Source organism: Idiotropiscis lumnitzeri, chromosome 2, assembly GCF_059441095.1.
Source record: "Idiotropiscis lumnitzeri isolate Australia: NSW breed Sydney's pygmy pipehorse chromosome 2, RoL_Ilum_1.0, whole genome shotgun sequence".
In the NCBI taxonomy this organism is placed as follows: domain Eukaryota; kingdom Metazoa; phylum Chordata; class Actinopteri; order Syngnathiformes; family Syngnathidae; genus Idiotropiscis; species Idiotropiscis lumnitzeri.
In genome coordinates, this window is record NC_142392.1 from 31,938,667 (window position 1) to 31,962,855 (window position 24,189).

Genomic DNA, 24,189 nt, shown 5'->3' on the forward strand with positions numbered 1-24,189 from the left:
TATATATATTATATATATATATATATATATATATATATATATATATATATATATAGTAAACCCCCGGTTATCGCGGTTAATGGGGACCAAGACCACCCGTGAAAACTGAAAATCCGCGAAGTAGCGGCGCACCTTCAAAAATGCTTACAAAAAAAAAAAATATATATATATATATATATATATATATATATATATATATATATATGGGTAACAAAAAAATATTATTAAAACTTATTATTTTTTTATTCCCCAGCCATTATTTTTGTATTTATTCAATTACTTCTTTTTGTATTTATTTAATTACTTCGACTTTTACCTGCTGGTACGCCGTCCGGTGTGCCCTGTGAATGTTATGATCCTCCAGCAGAACTGGAGGATTGAACAGGACTCTCCAAACGCAGACACGGGAAAAAAGGTGGTGATACAAAGATAGTGTAGCGACTTTGTAAATAGTTCAAGGGTTCTGTGTTTTCCTCTTTTCTGTGGAGGCTGTGAAGGCAGCAGGGGAGTGAACGTTATGTTGTTGTCGTTGTGTTGCTCTCTCTCTGATCGGCGTGGTTGCGGCCAACAGCAGCCGTTTTTGGCTTAATAATAAAAGCGTTCGCTGATGGACAAATTGGCCTGATTTATTATACAACGTTACAATATTTATTATAATCACAATATAGTCAGTGTAATCAGCGCGTCTCGCAGCAGCTGATGGCATGGCGCGAGACTATCGCTGGAGGAACGCCCACACAGCTGAAAAAACAAAACCACACGCGGCATGACAGGCACGGATCATGACAGTGAAATGAAAGGTGGCATTCTTCATTTATTTATTTATTCATTTATTCATTTATTCATTCATAACTGACAGCCTCGCTCTCCGCCGTTGCCCGGGCGTTAGGTGCTCCTATTTGGCATAACTGTGACACACGCCCGCCCTCCTCCTGCGGAGCTTCCATTCGGTTTAAACTTAGGGGCCGCTTGACACCGCCCGTGCCCGGGGAAGGTGCTCTTCTTCGTCCACTCTCCTCTTCGCCCACGCTCTTCTTCGGCGCACGCCGGCCGTCTAACCGCTCCAGCGCCCCATCGTGCCGCTCGACGAAACTACAATGCCCCCGAATTATTTTTAGACCCGCGAAGCACTGAACCCGCGAAAGGTGAACCGCGAAGTAGCGGGGGTTAACTGTATTCAACACCTTTGTTTATGATGAACCCGAAGATAAAGACAAGTTTGAAAAGGTCCTGTGAATTTAATTGCAGATACACTTGCAAGGACATTTTCAAGTCGGACATTTCAAGAGAAGCTATATCGTCCAACACTCACTCAGTGGTGCGTAAGTGTGTTTCTCCAAATTATTTATCCAGCCGTGGTGTCATAAATGATGGTATTTTAATGGGGATTCATTCAAGTAGGACGAAGTAGGATTTCTTTGAAGGCACAGGTGTGAAATGCACTGAAGTAACTTAAAAAGTAAAATAAAAATACGATTGTTTAAGAATGTGCAAGAAAGAAAAATGTTGACAAATGTTAAAAATAATGATATTTTCCAGGAGGTATTTATTTCTTTGTTGTTTATTCATTCAATTCTATACTTATTTCAATATTTGAGTATTATTTTTCTTTCAATATGTAGTATATTTTGTCTTTGAAGTGTGCGTCCTTGCTGCCTTCCGGAGAGGCAGCCGAGCAAGGCTGGATTGGTGATGAAAAAGAACAAAAGAAAGAAGAAAGATTTTATTCTCGTCACATGCTGATGTCAAAAGAAGTCTCCCCAAAAACGTGCGAGCCCCCTCTCAGACATTCCCTTCTTATAGGGAATGTCCAAATAGGACATGAATATCTAATTTTCCCTTGTTGCATATGCATTCCCATCCCGCTCGTCTTTGGGATTTCCGTCCAAAAGTCCCCCAGAGGGAGAGCAGATGCGTCTCCCCGTTGATACGACCAGTCTACTCGTGACCACCTTAAATTACTCTCATACCCTGGAAAGGTCACTGACCTGGCGAGAGAATTGCCCCCACCATAAACAATGCTCAGGCCTATTTTCTCTCAGGGCAGTATCTGGTTACATCGGAACTTCAGAACCAAGACTGGTCACATGCAATTTAAATTATTCCATCCATCCAGGCATTTTCTGCCGCTCATCCGGGGTCGGGTTATTGAATTAATTTAATACTTAAGTATTTTTTATATTTCAATATTTATTTCAAAATTAACTCTTCTCAATGTGTTCAATATTTATAAAATGTTTCTATATTTCTTATTAATTGCATTAAGTCTGTATGTCGTTGCTAATTTTACATTTCAATATTTCCCGATTTCATTATATTAGCAATCCAAAGTATAAAAAATATAATATAGCATGAAAAAAGTATTTAGTATATTTGACAAAATTATAGTTTTTCCTTAGTGAGATTCTGCTTAGCAACAAACCCCAAACACTTGATAGAGCTCAACCTAGAAAGAGAAACTGAGACTGCTTGCGCTTCTCTTTCTTGTTCTTTTTCGAGTTCAACTTCTAGTTCAGTTTTTCACCTTTTCACACAGCGTAATGAAGGCCAGTTGAGCAAGAGGAACAAGTGATTTTATTGATGATTGTGGAAGGCAACGATTTCATAAGCACCGTTTCTTCTCACACTTTTTCCATTAGGTATGATTAAAAAGACAACTGAAAAGCATAATGTTAAAAAATGTTATTCCAGGCAAAGGCAATAAATTTTATTTACATGTTTGATGTAAACACCAAAACAAATCATCATCACTCAGACACAATGCACTGATCACATTGGCCTTGTGTCAATAAAAGAGCTTTGCAAAATTCAATTTCATCATATTTTATTGAAAATCAAACTTTACATCTTACCACAAAGAGTCGGTTCTTTCATTTTTTTTAATTTTTTTAATCTTCAAGGATCGCTGCAATTCTCGCCAGCACAAACGTGTCTCTCAGCTCCCTGTTTAGTGAAGAATTTTTTAGAACAAACGCTGCAACTGAATGGCTTGTCTCCACTGTGTGTTCTTGTGTGGTTTCGTAAATGCGACTTTTGAGAGAAACTCTTGGCACAAACTGAGCAGGAAAAAGGTTTTTCTCGAGTGTGTGTTCTTGTGTGATCTGTTAAAATTGACTTTACATTAAAGCTTTTGCCACAAACTGAGCAGGAAAAAGGTTTTTCTCCACTGTGTGTTCTTGTGTGTTCTGTTAAATGTGCCTTTTGAGAGACGCTTTTTCCACAAACTGAGCAGGAAAAACGTTTTTCACCACTGTGTGTTCTTGTGTGGTTTCGTAAACGCGACTTTTGAGAGAAACACTTGGCACAAACTGAGCAGGAAAAAGGTTTTTCTCCAGTGTGTGTTCTTATGTGATCTGTTAAAATTGACTTTACATTAAAGCTTTTGCCACAAACTGAGCAGGAAAAAGGTTTTTCACCACTGTGTGTTCTTGTGTGTTCTGTTAAATTTGTCTTTTTCGAGAAGCATTTTCCACAAACTGAGCAGGAAAAAGGTTTTTCACCACTGTGTGTTCTTGTGTGTTCTGTTAAATTTGTCTTTTTTGAGAAGCTTTTGCCACAAACTGAGCAAGAAAAAGGTTTTTCTCCAGTGTGTGTTCTTGTGTGGATTGTTAAATGCGACTTACGCAGGAAGCTTTTGCCACAAACCGAGCAAGAAAAAGGTTTTTCACCACTGTGTGTTCTTGTGTGGCTTGTTAAATTAGACTTGTCAGAGAAACTCTTGCCACAAACTGAGCATGAAAAAGGTTTTTCTCCACTGTGCTTCCTTGTGTGATATGTTAAACCTGCATTTTGAAAGAAGCATTTTCCACAAACAGAGCAAGAAAAGGGTTTTTCTCCACTGTGTGTTCTTGTGTGGGTTGTTAAATTTGTCTTTTGAGAGAAACTCTTGCCACAAACTGAGCATGAAAAAGGTTTTTCTCCACTGTGTGTTCTTGTATGTTGTGTTAAATTTGCCTTTCGAGAGAAGCATTTTCCACAAACTGAGCAGGAAAAAGATGTTTCTCCACTGTGTGTTCTTGTGTGGATTGTTAAATGTACCTTTTGAGAGAAGCTTTTGCCACAAACCGAGCAAGAAAATGTTTTTTCTCCACTGTGTGTTCTTGTGCCCAGTTTTAAAGACAGCTTTGAAGTTAAAGAGTCAGTGTGACATGCCCTTTCACCTTTAGCGTGCCCATTATCATCGTCATGAGCGTCTGATAATGTGTCCTCATTATGTGCTGGCCCCCAGTGGTCTTCATCACCTTCTGTTGTCACGTGATTACTTGAGCTGCTGCTTGTAGGCTCCGCCCCTCTCTTGTCCTCACTCTGATCCTTGTTTTCATCGTTAGTCTTTATATGGACAACGTTCACTGGTGACTTGTTGATCTCCTCCTCCTCCTCCTCCTTTTTGATGTGAGTCCAGTCTGGCTCCTCTTTCACAGAACAGAGATCGTTTTCACTTACGTCTGCAGGACACAAAAAGACAAATTTGGTTTGGCCAAGTCAAACCTCAGGCGGCGACTTTGTCTTATATTGTTTCTACCGTGCTACCTTGACTTGTGCCTGCCGAACACGAATCAATGCGTGCGACCCCGATTTGGACCGGACCATGGGGGCATTTCACAAAATTACGTCCTACGATGTAAACCTCCCTTTAGCAGCACAACAGTGATAAACGAGCATCTAAAAAGGAAGCACGTTGCGGCTGATGCCCGATTTCATTCTGGACAAAGTCACAGACGTTTCTGGAAGCGAGATGAAGTTAGCACACACAGGCTATTGTGTGCGTCTGATGGAACACCTGTTGTGGGACCCTAACATATTGATGGAGACCACTGGGGGCCATCGCAACATTATGTCATTAATAGAATAGAAATCCTTCAAGTGAAATATGTTTACAAATTTTTCATTTTGCATTTAGAGATGGTTTCATCGTGGGTACTTTTTGCTTCCATTCTAATCTGTATACCTAAAAGAATTAAAGGGGCCCTGGAATCAGAGTCGCGATTTATTGCATGATTTATGTTTGTTTTGTTTTTTTTTCCCCAAAATGACATTTAGCCTGCTAGTACGTTCCAACATTCCCCTTTTTAATTTTTTTTTTTGTAAAATTTCTGTTTCTAAATAAATTTTTAAACAAAATTACGTGTGAAGAATCAAAATCCCTACACATAAATTAAGCAACAACACTTTCACTCTGACTTTCATGTTGACATATTTGAATAATGTATATTTAAAAGTTATCCAATATGAATTAAAATTAGACTAAGATACACCATAATATTATTAGAGTTCACTGAATTATTTTGTAACTGCAATGATGCTGAACAGCCATAGGGTGTCAATAATGAGTAACAAAGTAACACAAGACCTCCCACTGATACATCATCATCGTCATTTGCAAAAATTACCAGGAACTATGATTTGTGGGGGAGATGCAAACCACCTGGGCCACAGGAACTTTATTACCAGGAACAAAATGTTCCTGGACTTGTTGGTGGAAAAGGGGTTTGTGACGTACTCCCTTTTTAAGCCCATTGTAAGCCAAAGATGCAGATGCATTCCTTGCAACATGCGCTTTTTCACTGATGAGATCCGTGCAACCTTGGATGGATGCATTCAATGTATTTTAAATGTTTGGATGAGGTGAAACTATGCACATGTGCACAAAACAGTGCAGAGCCACCGGAGGTTCATTGACTCTCACCCGACGAATCCAGTACAAAGTTAATAAATAAATAAATAAAATCAATACGTACTTGATTTTTTTAAAATAAATTAATATTTTGTGTTTTATCCACTAAAATTGATCAACCGCCATTAATGTTTTTGCCGCAGTGTGCACATATTTTAGATTCAAGCAGAATTCCTTCCGTAAGGAATTGCTTGAACAAGATATAAAAAACAGAAAATGTAAAATGTTAAACGAGTTCAAATTTTATACTGGGAAAACATGGAGTTCACCCCCCACTATTGGTTATTCTTTGGCATTTATTTTCTGCACTGATTTCATTTGGCAAAAATAAATGTTCAGCAGACCTGCAAGTAAAAGGCAATATTTAAAAATAAAGCGGCAATAACCTTGGACGCATTTCCCCAAACAACTTAATGTTGTGATGCACATTTTTAACGATAGAAAGTCGTTCTTTACAAAGCAAATGAGAGTAAGACGTGTACAAACCTGCTTTGTGTAGCACAACACGAGGCTGGTTGCAACCTTCGTCCAGCAGTTGAAGATGTTGCTCGTTCTCTTCTTTTATTCCACAAAATTCCTCTTTGTACTTGGGTGTCGTTCTTGCACACATTTTCAAATGATAATTCCAAAAAATCCACACTTGATCTCTGCTTGGCGATGAGTCATGTGCCTCTTTTCGTTAGCGGCTCGCTAGCTAACAAGCTAAGCTAACTACGCCGAAAAGCATCAACGCGCGAAAATGAGGTTATCGGCACACAAAGACTTAATGAATTATGTCGTAGTCCTTTAGAATATCAACGGACATCCTGTGAGAAAATTACAGTCAGCTCCACACTAAATCAGAAGAATTTAGCGGTGGGTGTTTTTGTTCCGGTGTGGACGGGTCGGTGGATGTGGTCGAGGTCCTTCGGAAGCTGCGCGCTTGCTTATGACGTCATGATTTAAACACGTATTTTTCAAATTTATTTCTTTGCTTCTTTGTTTGTTTTTACCCCAGGCTCTTCTATTTTAATATATGTTTTAAATAATATTATAATTCGATTGTGATTTTTTTTTAACAAACTGACTAAATTTACGCCACATTGGCGAGTCAGCTCCTACGTCACTTCCGCCTATGCCCCGAGAAGCCTTTGCTGCTCCAGCAGTGGGACGTTTACGTTTCTCCGACCGAACTTGCAACAATGCTGTGGTTCACTCGGGCTGCATGAATATAATGTCTGCATATACTAACAGTGGCTCTCAATTATTTCACACCCACCCCTACCAAGAAGAAAAAGATTCATGTTATTGTTGGAGTTGAGTCACCGTGGAAATGAGAACTAGTTAGTAAATCATCCTTTAAAAGCCAAACTTCCTCCAATGCGTGTTCGTTTTTTTTGTACTCAAGAAGAAAAGGGTAAAATAAAGACTCAACAACCGATTAGAGTTCCGATATTTAGTTTCTTCCATTTCTGGAGTTCAGGAAATAGTACAAAGACAGATATCTGGGCGGCTTTTTCTTAATCTCACGAGAAAACTGCACTCGGGCGAGCACAGTCAAAAAATGCGCACCATCTTTCAGCCCAGCTTCAGTTTTTATAGGAGTTTTTTATGTCAAGAGTAATGTAGGTTGAATTGGTCGTCCTCGCTCCCTCCCACGGCACGGGTCCACGTCCAAGGGAAGGTCCTCCCCAGGTTAATCATCGTCTGGATAAATTGATTCCCGTCTGGTCCCCAAGACTGGCACGCCAAGGCTGGCCTTCTCCGGCAGGCAGTCTCTCCGTCTCTCTCCCGGCTGGCATTCCTCTGTAATCTTGTCGGTGTGCATGTATATGCAGGTATACGTGTATGTGCACGTGTATGTGCAGGTGTATGTATATGTCTGTGTGTGTGTATGCGTATGTGCATGTGCTCCGATCTCCAGTTATTATGTCTTTCAGAATGTGTTTTTCTTTTGATAGCGTCTGTGTGAGTCCTCCAGTGCCCAATTGGGTATGTTTGCATCCTCTACAGCCAATGTAGAGAATGTGATTCATCGTATTTGTCCATGAAGTGCTGTGAATGTGAGGGCAGCTCATGGAAATGCCATGTGCGCAAATCTATTCTCACGATTGAGAATTTCACTAAAGTTCACACATTTCAACTAAGTACTCTAAATTTAACATATGAGAATAATATAAAAAATCAGTAAACATCAGGCCTACAATCCCAGTCATTCTTGTAACCCGTGCTTCTAGTTTCATTGGATAAATATTCAGTAAATATGCACCTGCTAACTTTAATTATCGACATTCTGTCCCGCATTTGTTTAAACTAATGCCAGTAATCGTAATAGAATCCTTCAATAAATGAGGCCGAAAAAATAACTTACCATGAAAATGAAAACGCAACGCCCCCTCCCTGTCGACCCCACCCCCTAGTGGGGTCAATCCCACTTAAACTTATATTAGACATCAAAAAGCAACAAATTAACTAGTGCCGTCCCGCGATTAAATTTCTTAACTAAATAATCGCAACACTACCATAATTAATTGCACTCAATCACCTTTTTCAACTTGTTTGTGAAGCTTGTAGCAGTCACTTGAATAAGCCCGAAGAGGCAACGTGGGTCCCCCCCTCACATGGGCTCACCACCTGTGGGAGGATTCAAAGGGGTTCGGTGCAATGCAAGTCGGGAAGCGGCAAGAGGGAGGGACCTTGGCGCTCTGATCCCCAGCTACAGAAACTAGCTCTTGGTGTCACGATCCGTGTCTCATCGTTGCAGCAGAGTGGGCGTGGTCGACGGCGCACTACCCAAGGACGCGACCGCGAGCGGGACGCGCTCACGAGCGACACAGCTGCAACCGATCAGGACTCTGATTGAGGACTACTTAAGCCTTATTGACCAAACTTGCTCTCGTCTATGTGCCCTTGCTCTAGTCTTTGCCCAAGTTCTCTCGTGTATAGTACTTGTTGATTGTTGATTCCCTTCATGTTACAGCTACGTTTCGGCTCGCTTTTTGTTATCACTTCGATGTTTGGATTTAACCTTACCCTTTTGTGGAAGGACATTCTCATTTTCGGTTTCTTGCGTTGCAAGCTTTTTCTGTTCCTCGTTTTGGTTTTCCTGGTGTGAGATTGTTCCACCAGCGCTTTCCGTTCTCGTCGCCCGACGACAGTAATAATAGATACCCAATTATTGAAGATAGCAACCTATATTGCCTATCGACTGTCCATTGTCATTTGCCGGTCACAATAAACCCTGTTTGCATAACATTTTCTCTTGTCCGCAATTTGAGAATCCACCCTCGCCGCTTTCCAGCCCTGGCTGGGAAGCGGTCCTCACAGAATAATCCGACCATGGATTCTGCGGACACAGAGAAAATCATTCATGCCTTGACCAGCCAAGGACGCCTAGTCGGCCAACAGGCGACCGAGTGTCACGATCCGTGTCTCATCGTTGCAGCAGAGTGGGCGTGGTCGACGGCGCACTACCCGGGTACGCGGCCGCGAGCGGGACGCGCTCACGAGCGACACAGCTGCAACCGATCAGGACTCTGATTGAGGACTACTTAAGCCTTCGACGCGCACACATGCGCGTCGGATGATTGACCAAACTTGCTCTCGTCTATGTGCCCTTGCTATCGTCTTTGCCCAAGTTCTCTCGTGTATAGTACTTGTTGATTGTTGATTCCCTTCGTCTTACAGCTACGTTTCGGCTCGCTTTTTGTTATCGCTTCGATGTTTGGATTTAACCTTACCCTTTTGTGGAAGGAGATTCTCGTTTTCGGTTTTCTTGCGTTGCAAGCTTTTTCTGTTCCTCGTTTTGGTTTTCCTGGTGTGAGATTGTTCCACCAGCGCTTTCCGTTCTCGTCGCCTGACGACAGTAATAATAGATACCCAATTATTAAAGATAGCAACCTACATTGCCTATCGACTGTCCATTGTCATTTGCCGGTCACAATAAACCCTGTTTGCATAACATTTTCTCTTGTCCGCAATTTGAGAATCCACCAGGGCTGGGAAGCGGTCCTCACACTTGGGACATGGAATGTCACTTCTCTGGCGGGGAAGGAGCCTGAGCTGGTGTGTGTGGCAGGGAAATTCCGACTAGATATAGTCGGGCTCACCTCCACACACAGCTTAGGCTCTGGTACCAGTCGTCTTGAGAGGGGTTGGACACTTTTCCACTCTGGAGTTGCCCAAGATGAGAGACGCCGAGTAGGTGTGGGCATACTTATTGCCCCCCGGCTTGGCGCCTGTACACTGGGGTTCACCCCGGTAGACGAGAGGGTAGCCACCCTCCGCCTCAAGGTGGGAGGACGGGTGCTAACTGTTGTTTGTGCTTATGCACCAAACAGCAGTTCAGAGTACCCACCCTTTTTGGAGTCTTTGGAGGGTGTGCTGGAGAGCGTTGCCCCTGGAGACTCCCTGGTTCTGCTGGGGGACTTCAATGCTCACGTGGGTAACGACAGTGAGACCTGGAAGGGCGTGATTGGGAGGAATGCCCCCCCCCAATCTGAACCCAAGTGGTGTTCTGTTACTAGACTTCTGTGCTCGTCATGGATTGTCGATAACGAACACCATGTTCAAGCATAAGGGTGTCCATATGTGCACTTGGCACCAGGACACCCTAGGCCGCAGTTCGATGATCGACTTTGTAGTCGTGTCATCGGATTTGCGGCCGCATGTTTTGGACACTCGGGTGAAGAGAGGGGCGGAGCTGTCAACTGATCACCACCTGGTGGTGAGTTGGCTCCGAGGTTGGGGGACGATGCCGGTCCGACCCGGCAGACCCAAGGGTATTGTGAGGGTCTGCTGGGAAGGCTTGGCAGAATCCCCTGTCAGAAAGAGTTTCAACTCCCACCTCCGGCAGAACTTTGCCCACGTACTGGGGGAGGCGGGGGACATTGAGTCTGAGTGGACCATGTTTCGTGCCTCCATTGTTGAGGCAGCCGATCGAAGCTGTGGACGTAAGGTGGTCGTGCCTGTCATGGCGGCAACCCCGAACGCGCTGGTGGACACCGGCGGTAAGGGATGCTGTCAGGCTGAAGAAAGAGTCCTATCGGGCCTTTCTGGCCTGTGGACTCCGGAGGCAGCTGACAGGTACCGACTGGCCAAGCGGAATACAGCTTCGGTGGTTGCCGAAGCAATAACTCGGGCGTGGGAGGAGTTCGGTGAGGCCATGGAAAACGACTTCCAGACGGCTTCGAAGAAATTCTGGTCCACCATCCGTCATCTCAGGAGAGGGAAGCAGTGCACCATCAACACTATTTATAGTGGAGATGGGGTGCTGCTGACCTCGACTCGGGACGTTGTGAGTCGGTGGGGAGAATACTTCGAAGACCTCCTCAATTGTATCGACACGCCTTCCATTGAGGAAGCAGAGCCTGAGGACTCCGTGGTGGACTCATCTATCTCAGGGGCTGAAGTAACCGAGGTGGTTAACAAGCTCCTCGGTGGAAAGGCCCCGGGGGTGGATGAGATCCGCCCGGAGTTCCTTAGGGCTCCGGATGTTGTGGGGCTGTCATGGTTGACACACCTCTACAACATTGCGTGGACATCGGGGACAGTGCCTCTGGATTGGCAGACCGGGGTGGTGGTCCCCCTTTTTAAGAAGGGGGACCGGAGGGTGTGTTCCAATTATAGAGGAATCACACTCCTCAGCCTCCCTGGTAAGGTCTACTCAGGGGTACTGGAGAGGAGGGTCCGTCGGGAGGTTGAAGCTCAGATCCAAGAGGAGCAGTGCGGTTTTCATCCTGGCCGTGGAACAGTGGACCAGCTCTACACTCTCTACAGGGTGCATGGGAGTTTTCCCAACCAGTCTACATGTGTTTTGTGGACTTGGAGAAGGCGTTCGACCGTGTCCCACGGGGAGTTCTGTGGAGCGTGCTCCGGGAGTACGGGGTACAGAGCCCCTTGATACGGGCAGTTGGGTCCCTGTACAACCGATGTCAGAGTTTGGTCCGCATTGCCGGCAGTAAGTCGGATTCGTTTCCAGTGAGGGTTGGACTCCGCCAAGGCAGCCCTTTGTCACAGATTCTGTTCATAACTTTTATGAACAGAATTTCTAGGCGCAGTCGAGGCGAAGAGAGGATCCGGTTTGGTGACCTCAGTATTTCATCTCTGCTTTTTGCAGATGATGTGGTACTGTTGGCTTCGTCAAGCCGTGATCTCCAACTCTCATTGGAGCGGTTCGCAGCTGAGTGTGAAGCGGTTGAGATGAAGATCAGCGCCTCCAAATCTGAGACCATGGTTCTCAGTCGGAAAAGGGTGGAATGCCCTCTCCAGGTCGGGGAGGAGATCCTGCCCCAAGTGGAGGAGTTTAAGTATCTTGGGGTCTTGTTTACGAGTGAGGGGAGGATGGAGCGAGAGATCGACAGGCGGATCGGTGCAGCCTCCGCTGTGATGCGGACGCTGTATCCGTCTGTCGTAGTGAAGAGGGAGCTGAGCCAAAAGGCGAAGCTCTCGATTTACCGGTCGATCTACGTTCCTACCCTCACCTATGGTCACGAGCTGTGGGTCGCGACCGAAAGAACAAGATCTCGGATCCAAGCGACCGAAATGAGTTTCCTCCGCAGGGTGTCTGGGCTCTCTGTTTTGAAAACAATTCTGATACTGCTTATGATCAATTACAGCATCAATAAGAGTGACTAGTAGCGAGACTGATACCCAATCGTCAGGCTACAATGGGTTAAGCTGTCTGTTATGTCCAATCAGACAAGCGTGAGCCCTTGAGTAGACACTGCTTACAATCAATTACAGTATCAAATAATATAATAGTCACAACTCATGATCAATTGCTATGACTTATTATTAACTTCAGGATCGCGGATCGTCAGCGACTTACATGGACAACAAACACTTCACTGCGTTAAACAAGCGGCACATTTTATTTAACCCACAGTATAAAGTGTACAAGCAAGCAAGCAAGCAACAATTGTATTTCAGCTCATAGATTACATGCAAGACATAAATCTCATTACCGTGTGCTGGAAGGACGGAGAGCCCCGGCGTCCTCAGTAATGCGAGCAAAAAATACGATGCTGGGCGTCCGCGCGTAAAACCCTCAGCCGACTCTACTTTCGTTTTGCCTTCGTCACATTCTTATAGCCAATATTTCATCCCAACCCCTCCCGTTCGAGTGCGCTTTGATGGTTCGCATGGCCCTTCGCACAACTTTTGGCCTCTGCCAATCCTCACTCCCTTTTCGTTATCGACTGCACCTTTTCACATGAGTCAGACATTCCTGGTGCTTAGGCCCTGTACGAATCCTTTCCAATTATTCCCGTTCTCATAACACATAGATACAACTTGTGCAAATTCTCATAACACATAGATGTAGCCTGTGCAAATTCTCATAACACATAAACACAGACATCTACTAACGCGTGTATATAGGTATAAAATGGTTATTATGCAGCATTTATATGGTAAAACAACATTAATAAACCATATTTCACTTCATTCCACTCCTGGTGTTTTACCACCAATTGATGTAAACAGGTTCCACTCATTTATTAACCCGTTAACGTATTGTTCCCAATTATCCAATATCCACTGAAACCATGGTACATTATATGAGTGAGCAAAGCAAAACCAATGATCCTGTAAAACATTTACCACCACATGAGTCAACATGTCTATGCGCGTGGTACAATGGATTTCTCGCCTGGTATATTCATTTCCAATCCGGCGGACATATTCAAAGATATGCCCTTCTTCTTCTAAATTTAAAGTTAGTTCACACACATAACGGTTATACCAAGAATTGACAGTTTCAATTTTTATTCTCATGGTTCCATGCAATGATATATTTCTTTTTCTACTTCTCATCGAATTCGTCGAACATAAACACAAATTCCAATATTGCATAGCGTAGTCAAAGCGATAGCTATTAAAACCAAAATCATTGGTGGAAGCAACGTTGCCCTAGCAGTTTGTGACAAGCCTGAAAATATGTCCCACCAATGATGAGCAGACTGTTGCTGAATGATTTTAGCAGCATGCAATGTCGATACCATCAGTTGGGAAACATTGGACGCATGTGACTTTATCAATTTCTTTACCTCAGTGGATCGTTCCAATGCGCATTTGAAACGCTCCAAAGAGATTTGCCATGGTGTGCGTAGCACTTCCCATTGTACAGCCGTAAACCGGCTAGCAACTGTGTAATTTGTCAACCAATACGTCCCGTTTCCCCACTGAGGTATGCGGCCCCACCTGCCACAAAATGTCCCTACTAGGTTCCCTCGACCAATCGCACAAGGTGAAGTTTACGTTGGTTAAGCAAGAATTAACAAATTCATGATGCAATTTACAAGCTAGTCCTTTATCAGTGTTTTCGCAAAGATCGGTATTAAAGGTCTGGTTTGTGTTTGGGTTCACCACAACTCAGAGGATATATTCCAGACACTACGCCACTCCTGGTAATTTCCTGTAGTCATTACTCGTACGAAACGCTCTTTTTGCGTCTGCGCATGTAGGTTTTGTATGCTACATGTGGTCCAGTTTAGCTGTTTAGTTACATTGGTTAACACTTCACTAGTGGCGTTCCACATATTTAATTCCCATTTAAATACATTTTGCCACAGTTTAGCATTTTCGTTTTGTCCCACTATTGAATTAGGAAGCCACATTCCTACTTTTAGTAGGGCATCATGAGTTCCCTGTCCGGTCCCAGCTAATTTATAGCGTGTCACTTCATTATCAATGGTGTTAGATACCCCCAATAACGTTCCGGTTCCCCCCAATAAGGTGTCGTGTTAACACTCTCTCTTCTTTCGAACACACGTGGGAAAAACAGGGAATACAACTTTCCAATACATTTTCGTAGTTATTGCTGATTGTGCCAAGGGTGTACATGTATCAATTATAGGTACCAGCTGGGTGTTTGTAATGTGTGTGTGGGGGGGGGGTCGCTTTACTAACGCCTCTCCCCTTCTCTGGGATGAGTCATTTGGTCCAGTTCTTTCCTTGACGGGTCGGATCACACTCTGCTCTGAACCAAAAGCTCTTGACATCTCCTTCCATCGTACCTGGTTTCACTGCGCACAGCTCCACCCTGGACTTGATCCAGATTCTAGTTCCATTACGAAACAGCCATTGGGTTGATTCTTTTCCAGGACTCCAGAATACTGCATCAGCGGTGAGGTTGGCCACCGCACACAGCCCGCCCCCCGGACACGTCACTCCATCCTGGGTCACGTTGACCCCCTTGACCCTCTCACTGCCGGTCAGATTCCATGACAGCGGGCCCTGCATTCGGGGGTACAGAAGGCGTCCGGTCGTTTGCTCCCAGGAGAGTTGGACCATGGCACCAAGGACAAGGAAGAGGATGACCAAGCAGCCGACATCACCACCGTACCGGACTTCGATAGCGGCCACGTCGTCTTGATCCGTTGCCGGCCCGTCCCACAAACAACTCCCACCACGTCATCCACACCGGCTGTAATGAACACAGTTAGTTCCTACAATTGAAAGGCACAGATTAGTTTTCACGTAAATAACACATTTTTCTTCTCATTCAAATAAGACGCTCACTGTAGCGTCGTCTCCTTGTGCAATTATCTCAGCAGCCCGGGGGGGCCCTGAGTTTTGTTTTACCTAAACCTTAGCTCCGGCCCTGACGGTTGAGCCAAAGCCCCCTGAGCCTCGTCCAGATCTTATCACTGGTTTAGGAATTTCCTGAACTGTTGTCATATTGCACGGTTTTATTACCAACTGGGCGATTTTACTGCCCTTTCAGGTGCAAGGTCATTCCAGCCAGTATGTCCATTCCAATTATCCATTCTGCGATGGGTGTAACCACCACTTCATATTTCCGAATTGGCATGTGTCCAATTTTCAAAGGCAAAGTTACTGCCTTTCCATTTATAATTTGTCCCCCTATTCCTTGTACCGGGACTAGGGTGCCCTTCATTTTGTTGGGATTTCCTTGAATCAACGAGGCCTCCGCCCCTGTGTCAACCAGTGCCAAAACACATTGAACCGAATTATTCCAATAAATTTCTAGCTTTACATGGGGTCGAATATCACCGACACTCCATCGTTCTGACAATTTTGACTGGCTGGCAACAAAGGCTTGACCTTCATCCTATCCTAAGAGATCAAAGACTTGAGACCTCTTGCCTTTTTTTTTTTCTTCGAACGGCTGCAACATACCTTTCATCCTCACTGCTGCTTTCCAAACATTCCTCTCTGTTCCCCTCCACGGGAGGGGCAGAGGGCACAGCTGGTTTTATCATATCTTTAAGCAGTCCTGCCAATTCTGCAAGTTCAGAACGACCGGATCGTTCTTCAAAGCGCAAACAATTAACTTTAAGTCCTCTTTGTCTGCACCTGGCCATCAAAAACTCGTTTGATTGTCCATCAATCTCAGAATGAGGGACTCCCGCGTCTATTAACGCTCTCCACATAGCGCGTCTGTCCCCCTGATCCAGCCCAATTGCATCTGCACCTTCCTCGTACAGACGTCTGATCCATGAGTCAGTGGGCTCCCCACCACGCTGTTTATATTTGGTGGAAATTTGTGTGATTTCGTCCTGTGAATAATCTTCCTTAGTTACAGTTACTCGCGGTGCGGGTTCAGGAAACTCCTGTCTCCGCACAATGGGGTTTCCTTCAGCGTCCACTACGACAACCCCATTAGCATCCCGCTCGACATCCACAATAGGCAATACCACATTTTGCTCTTCACGCCTGCGTGCTATCGGTTTTATTTGCAAATGTGATAATTTTGGATAGAGGGACTGCCCGGTGGCAGGGGCTGTTACTTCAACGTCACCATCCCCCCATATATCTCCTTCCCAGCCCTCCGGCTCCCATTCGCCCGCAAGATCTCTCGTAAACGCCCGTATTTGTTGCGTTTCAACGCGGCGATCAGTTTTCCGCTGGTTAGCTCGTGCTTTCTTGGAAATATGCACAATTGTTTTTTCCAACACAGAATTTAATCTAGATATTTCCTTCTCTAGTTCTTCGATCTTATTGTTCTGCATTAGAATTTCTTGATCTTTACGCGCACCAGCGAGGAGAGCAGCGTCTAACGCCTTATTCTTCTCCCGCCATGCTTCTGCACAAATCCACATCATCTTCCGCACACCCCCCAAAGGCGCTCTTTTACAGACCACCACCTGAGTCAGTAAATCCTTAACTGACGTCGGGCTGGCCCCCACTGGCATGTTAACCCACGGACCAGGGCGTCCCCCATTCCGCGTCAACAATTTCCCAATTTCTCTAAACTCATGACTGTCCCACCCCGGCACTCCCGAGACGCAGTCAACAAACCCCCCTTCGGGTCCTCTAAACTCACGACTGTCCCACCCCGGCACTCCCGAGACGCAGTCAGCACGACTGTCCCACCCCGGCACTCCCGAGACGCAGTCAGCAAACCCCCCTTCGGGTCCTCTAAACTCACGACTGTCCCACCCCGGCACTCCCGAGACGCAGTCAGCAAACCCCCCTTCGGGTCCTCTAAACTCACGACTGTCCCACCCCGGCACTCCCGAGACGCAGTCAGCACGACTGTCCCACCCCGGCACTCCCGAGACGCAGTCAGCACGACTGTCCCACCCCGGCACTCCCGAGACGCAGTCAACAAAACCCCCCTCGGGTTCATCCAAAGTTTTACTCTTACTCAAACAACAAGCCATGTCCAAGTCGCAGTTTTCCCGAGATCCTGCCGACAACGCCAAAAATGTTTTGAAAACAATTCTGATACTGCTTATGATCAATTACAGCATCAATGAGAGTGACTAGTAGCGAGACTGATACCCAATCGTCAGGCTACAATGGGTTAAGCTGTCTGTTATGTCCAATCAGACAAGCGTGAGCCCTTGAGTAGACACTGCTTACAATCAATTACAGTATCAAATAATATAATAGTCACAACTCATGATCAATTGCTATGACTTATTATTAACTTCAGGATCGCGGATCGTCGGCGACTTACATGGACAACAAACACTTCACTGCGTTAAACAAGCGGCACATTTTATTTAACCCACAGTATAAAGTGTACAAGCAAGCAAGCAAGCAACAATTGTATTTCAGCTCATAGATTACATGCAAGACATAAATCTCATTACCGTGTGCTGGAAGGACGGAGAGCCCCGGCGTCCTCAGTAATGCGAGCAAAAAATACGATGCTGGGCGTCCGCGCGTAAAACCCTCAGCCGACTCTACTTTCGTTTTGCCTTCGTCACATTCTTATAGCCAATATCGCACCCCAACCCCTCCCGTTCGAGTGCGCTTTGATGGTTCGCATGGCCCTTCGCACAACTTTGGCCTCTGCCAATCCTCACTCCCTTTTCGTTATCGACTGTACCTTTTCACATGAGTCAGACATTCCTGGTGCTTAGGCCCTGTACGAATTATTTCCAATTATTCCCGTTCTCATAACACATAGATACAACCTGTGCAAATTCTCATAACACATAGATGCAGTCTGTGCAAATTCTCACAACACATTGACACAGCCTGCGCAAATTCTCATAACACATAAACACAGACATCTACTAACGCGTGCATATAGGTATAAAATGGTTATTATGCAGCATTTATGTGGTAAAACAACATTAATAAACCATATTTCACTTCAGCCCGATAGGACTCTTTCTTCAGCCTGACAGCATCCCTTACCGCCGGTGTCCACCAGCGCGTTCGGGAGTTGCCGCCATGACAGGCACTGACCACCTTATGTCCACAGCTTCCATCGGCTGCCTCAACAATGGAGGCACGAAACATGGTCCACTCAGACTCAATGTCCCCCGCCTCCGCCGGTACGTTGTCAAAGTTCTGGTGGGAGTTGAAACTCTTTCTGACAGGGGATTCTGCCAAGCCTTCCCAGGAGACCCTCACAATACCCTTGGGTCTGCCGGGTCGGACCGGCATCGTACCCCAACCTCGGAGCCAACTCACCACCAGGTGGTGATCAGTTGACAGCTCCGCCCCTCTCTTCACCCGAGTGTCCAAAACATGCGGCCGCAAATCCGTTGACACGACTACAAAGTCGATCATCGAACTGCGGCCTAGGGTGTCCTGGTGCCAAGTGCACATATGGACACCCTTATGTTTGAACATGGTGTTCGTTATCGACAATCCATGACGAGCACAGAAGTCTAGTAACAGAACACCGCTTGGGTTCAGATTGGGGGGGGGCATTCCTTCCAATCACGCCCTTCCAGGTCTCACTGTCGTTACCCACGTGAGCATTGAAGTCCCCCAGCAGAACGAGGGAGTCTCCAGGGGCAACGCTCTCCAGCACACCCTCCAAAGACTCCAAAAAGGGTGGGTATTCTGAACTGCTGTTTGGTGCATAAGCACAAACAACAGTCAGCACCCGTCCCCCCACCTTAAGGCGGAGGGAGGCTACCCTCTCGTCCACCGGCGTGAACCCCAGTGTACAGGCGCCGAGCCGGGGGGCAATAAGTATGCCCACACCTGCTCGGCGTCTCTCACCTTGGGCAACTCCAGAGTGGAAGAGTGTCCAACCCCTCTCAAGAAGAATGGTTCCAGAGCCTAAGCTGTGTGTGGAGGTGAGCCCGACTATATCTAGTCGGAATTTCTCTGCCTCGCACACCAGCTCAGGCTCCTTCCCCGCCAGAGAGGTGACATTCCATGTCCCAAGAGCCAGTTTCTGTAGCCGGGGATCCGAGCGCCAAGGTCCCTGCCTCTTGCTGCCGCCCGACTCACACTGCACCCGACCCCTTTGGCCCCTCCCACAAGTGGTGAGCCCATGGGAAGGGGACCCACGTTGCCTTTTCGGGCTGTGCCCGGCCGAGCCCCATGGGTGTAGGCCCGGCCACCAGGCGCTCGCCGACGAGCCCCATCTCCAGGCCTGGCTCCAGAGGGGGGCCCCGGTGACCCGCGTCCGGGCAAGGGAGAACGTGGTCCAATTATTTTAAACTTCATAAGGGGTTTTGGTGAGCCGTGCTTTGTCTGGACCCTCACCGAGGACCTGTTTGCCATGGGTGACCCTACCAGGGGCAAAAGCCCCCGACAACTTAGCTCCTAGGATCATTGGGACACGCAAACCCCTCCACCACAATAAGGTGACGGTTCGCGGGGGGCATTTGTAAAATATGATGAGGGATTAAGTTAGTGAGCTTTTATGGGAGACGGGGCGAGACGCGAATGGATTGAAGCTTCCGCCAGTCACCCGTCCAATAGTGTCACCACCACACAGCTGTGCCGGGTGGCCGTCCTCGAGGGCGTGCGCCTCCCAGTTACTGACATCATGCAGAACAGTCCGTCAATGAGAAACTGCTAATCAGTATGAGTAGAACCCCCGTATTTGCATTGATGAAAGAAAATATTGTATTGGATGTAGAAAAAGAATTTTTACACTCGCGGGTTCTGAGGGCCAAGAGAAATACAACCCGAGGCTTACACATGCGCCGCTGAGCTAGTGTGATTCAAAACAAACACAAAAAAAACGGGTGGCTAAAGTGGACTGACCGGTCGACTTGAGGAAACGCTTGCTTAATAGTAAAGCTGATGACAAGCACCCCCTCTCGGACACGCATGGGACGAAATGTCCCGGAGCTCTTGTACATGAGACCTCCGTCGCATGGGAGGCGGGCGTACGTAGCAGTAAAGCCGCTAACAAGCACCCTCTGTGGACACGCCCCCACCGCGGCCAAGCACCCATCGGGACAAAACGGCCAGTAGCAGCAAGGGAAGTGGGCGTACGTAGCAGTGAAGCCGCTAACAAGCACCCTCCGCGGACACGCACTGGACGAAACGGCCCGTAGCACCAGAATTTTTCCGTCTCAATGGAGGCCGGCGTGCGTTGTACATTTTAAAATAAAACAAATTGAAATTCTGCCATTTTCCCTGTTTTCATTTCAAATTCCTCATTACTGCTCTGTTTATACAGATATTGGTTTGCTGTTTAATTTGCGTATTTAACAACAGGCTTGTTTTCAGGCAGCTAATGGGTCCTTGTATTTAATTAATTTATGTCGGGCATATTGTTCGACAGCTAAGCGGTTCTAAAAGAGACCGAGTCCGTTAGCCGTTAGCTGCGGATGCGCGATTGCTACACTTTTAGTCATCGTGTATGCGCCAGAATGAAAGAGCGTTATTGAGCTCTGTTGAATTGATTGCAGTGCTATTAAAGCTACTTTGTTTTCTATCCCTGTGTCGGTTCAGACTCTTTGATTCCAGTGACTGTTTGGATGACGCGCTCCGGTGAAACCCCCCAAATTCACGTACAGTCCGGGCTCTAAAAAAAAAAATATATATATATATATATAAATATATATATATATTCGAAAACAAAAAAAATGAATTATTACAAAAACAATAAGAGCAGCATATTAGATTGCAGAAGACCCTTCTTTCGACTGTGTTTTTGAGTCTTCCCGGACGGCGAGCTGTTGTAAAACGCGATTGGACAGTAAACAGCCAATCAGAATCAGCCCGAGTGTCCGACTCCTGATTGGTTAATAATTGTGGCACAGTTTGCATCGTAAGCGTAAAATTGTGTTTTGTACCCAAGAGGAGAGAGAAGCCGGAAGAGTTGCTCTTTTTGTGGAACCCACGCAGAGATAGTTCAACACCTGTTTTGGATCGGCTCATACTCAAGGACATTTTGGAAGGACTTCAATAAATTTGTCAGTTTATTTCTTTATCAAGACTTTTCTTTAAAGTGGGAAAATGTTGTTGTCTGTTTCTTTTAGAAAAGTGGTGCTGAAGATGCGTTTTTCATAAATTATTTGCTCATATTTAGGGCTAAGTTTTTATTCATAAATCAATCAGAAACCGACCTTTTTACATTTTCACACTGACATTGTTTTTGATATTAGACTTTGATATGACTCTACTAACACAAAGGCTCAGAAAAAAAGGCCAGTTGAACAAGTGATTTTATTGATGATTGTGGAAGGCCCCGATTTCATAAGCACCGTTTCTTCTCACACCTTTTCCATTAGGTACGATTTAAAAGACAACTGAAAAGCATAAAGTTCACAAATGTTCCAGGCAGAGGCAATTAATTTAATTGATAATGTTTGATGTAAAAACAAAAAAGATCATCATCACTCAGACACATTGCTTCTTCTGGCACTGATCACATTGGCTTAGTGTCAATAAAAGAGCTGTGCAAAATGAAATTTAGCATATTTTATTCAAAATCACATTTACATCGTACCACGAAGAGTCAGTTCCTTCAGGTTTTTGTCTTTTTTGAAGCTTCAAGGATCGCTGCAATTCTCACCATCACAATCGTGTCTCTCAGCACCCTTTTTAGAAAAGAATTTTTTAGCACAAACGCTGCAACTGAATGGCTTGTCTCCACTGTGTGTTCTTGTGTGGATTCCTAAATTTGACTTTACAGAGAAGCATTTTTCACAAACTGAGCATGAAAAGGGTTTTTCTCCACTGTGGATTGTTGTGTGTTTTATTAAATTAGCCTTTTGAGAGAAGCATTTTCCACAAACTGAGCAAGAAAAAGGCTTTTCTCCACTATGTATTCTTGTGTGACTTGTTAAATTTGCCTTATGAGAGAAACTCTTGCCACAAACTGAGCAGGAAAAAGGCTTTTCTCCAGTGTGTGTTCTTGTGTGTTCTGTTAAACTGGCCTTTTGAGAGAAACATTTTCCACAAATTGAGCAGGAAAAAGGTTTTGCTCCACTGTGTGTTCTTGCGTGACTTGTTATATGTTATATGTTGTTGTGTGTTTTAATAAATTTGACTTTCCAGAAAAGCTTTTGCCACAAACTGAGCAGGAAAATGTAACATGAACTTGTTGCCGGTTTTGTTATCTGCCACCATGTTGTCTTTTGGACTGCATTGCAAATCTATTTTCCTATTATTCACAGTTGACGTGATAAAGTGCTTCTTAATGTCAACATGTTTGCACCTTTGCCTTTTTACAGGCTTTTTCGCCAGTGCTGTGGTGCCTTTTATTGTCCTCAAAAACAATCGGTCGCTCTTTATTTTTTGCATGAGATATTTTTTCTTCCAATGGGATATTTCACGTGGAATGAACTGTTGAGTAACTAAAAAAGGAAAAGAGAAAAAAAACTAAGATTATTTAAGAATATGCAAAAAAGAACGTTGTGGTTTGACAAATGTTGATAAATTATATTTTCCATGTTGTATTTGTTGTTTATTCATTTAATTGTATACTCACTCCAATATTTAAGTATTTTTTCCTTAACAATTTTTTACCTCAGTATTCAGTATTTAATTCGATTTTCATGTAAATATTTAAACTTGCTTATGTATGACTACAATATGTATTCAAAATTTTTTATATGTAAGAATTCTATAAATATTTTTAAATACTTTCTATTGCAATCTTGAATATTTAGCAACATATTTGTTCATTTAAATATGAGTGCAATTATTTTAATTATTTATTTAATTAATTAATACTTAAAATTTGATTCATAATTTTTTATCTTTGAAAATTTGGACTATTCAATTTGTTGAATATTTAGTAAATGTTTCTATATTTATTATTAATTTAATTCCTCCTCGTGCCTGCGTGGGTTTCCTCCGGGTACTCCGGTTTCCTCCCACATTCCAAAAAACATGCATGGCAGGTCGATTGAACACACTAAATTGCCCCTAGGTATGAGTGTGAGCGCGGATGGTTGTTCGTATCTGTGTGCCCTGCAATTGGCTGGCAACCAGTTCAGGGTGTCCCCCGCCTACTAACCGAAGATAGCTGGGATAGGCTCCAGCACCCCCCGCGACCCTCGTGAGGAGAAGCGGTATAAATAATGGATGGATGGACGTATATTGTTGCGAATTTTAAATTGAAAATTTTCACTATTATTTAAATGTTAAATTGTCAAAAAATATTTCAATGTTTATTTTATTACTTAAATATTTCATTATTCATTTCAATATTCATTAAACTAGAGTACTTTTCCAATTCAGACAGCAGCAGCAACAAACTGCGTGATGCGGATCATCCCCTCCGTGGTGACAAATAAACGCTGACTCCAGTCGCCATCAGATTGCCAACTCCTAACATTCCAAAACCTAAGAGAGAAACTGAGACTACTTGCGTTTCTCTTTCTGGCTCTTTTTATAGTTCAACTTCTAGTTCAGTTTTTCACCTTTTCACACAGCGTAATGAAGGCCAGTTGAGCAAGTGGAACAAGTGATTTTATTGATGACCGTGTAAGGCACTGTTTCTTCTCACACCTTTTCCATTAAGTACGATTAAAAAGACAACTGAAAAGTATAATATTAACAAATGTTGTTCCAGGCAAAGGCAATTAATTTCCTTTACAAGTTTGATGTAAAGACACAAAAAAATTAATTATCACTCAGACATAATGGTTATTCTGAAACTGATCACATTGGCTTAATGTCAATAAAAAAGCTTTGCAAAATTCAATATATCATATTTTATTCTAAATCACATTTACATCTTACTACAAAGAGTCAGTTCCTTCAGTTTTTGTTTTGGTCGTTTTTTTAAGCTTCAAGGATCGTTGCTTTTCTCACCAGCACAATTGTGTCTCTCAGCACCCGTTTTAGAAAATAATTTTTTAGCACAAACGCTGCAACTGTGTGTGTGGCTCGTTAAAAGCGAC

At 44.5% G+C, this 24,189-nt stretch overlaps 1 protein-coding gene and 1 pseudogene across 1 annotated transcript in view; both read right to left on the minus strand.

Moving 5' to 3' along the window:
- The window catches only part of LOC148342321 (uncharacterized), a 21,944-nt gene extending 8,671 nt beyond the window's left edge, over positions 1 to 13,273 (minus strand). Inside the window, exons 1-2 of the mRNA XM_088288136.1 lie at positions 13,256 to 13,273; positions 3,121 to 4,122 (exon numbers count right to left, since the gene is read on the minus strand). Of these exons, the coding sequence (XP_088144262.1) occupies positions 3,121 to 4,122; positions 13,256 to 13,273 (1,020 nt within the window). The remainder of the gene's footprint in view (positions 1 to 3,120; positions 4,123 to 13,255) is intronic.
- Positions 13,177 to 14,978, minus strand: LOC148342322 (uncharacterized; annotated as a pseudogene).
- Between the last annotated feature and the right edge of the window lie 9,211 nt (positions 14,979 to 24,189).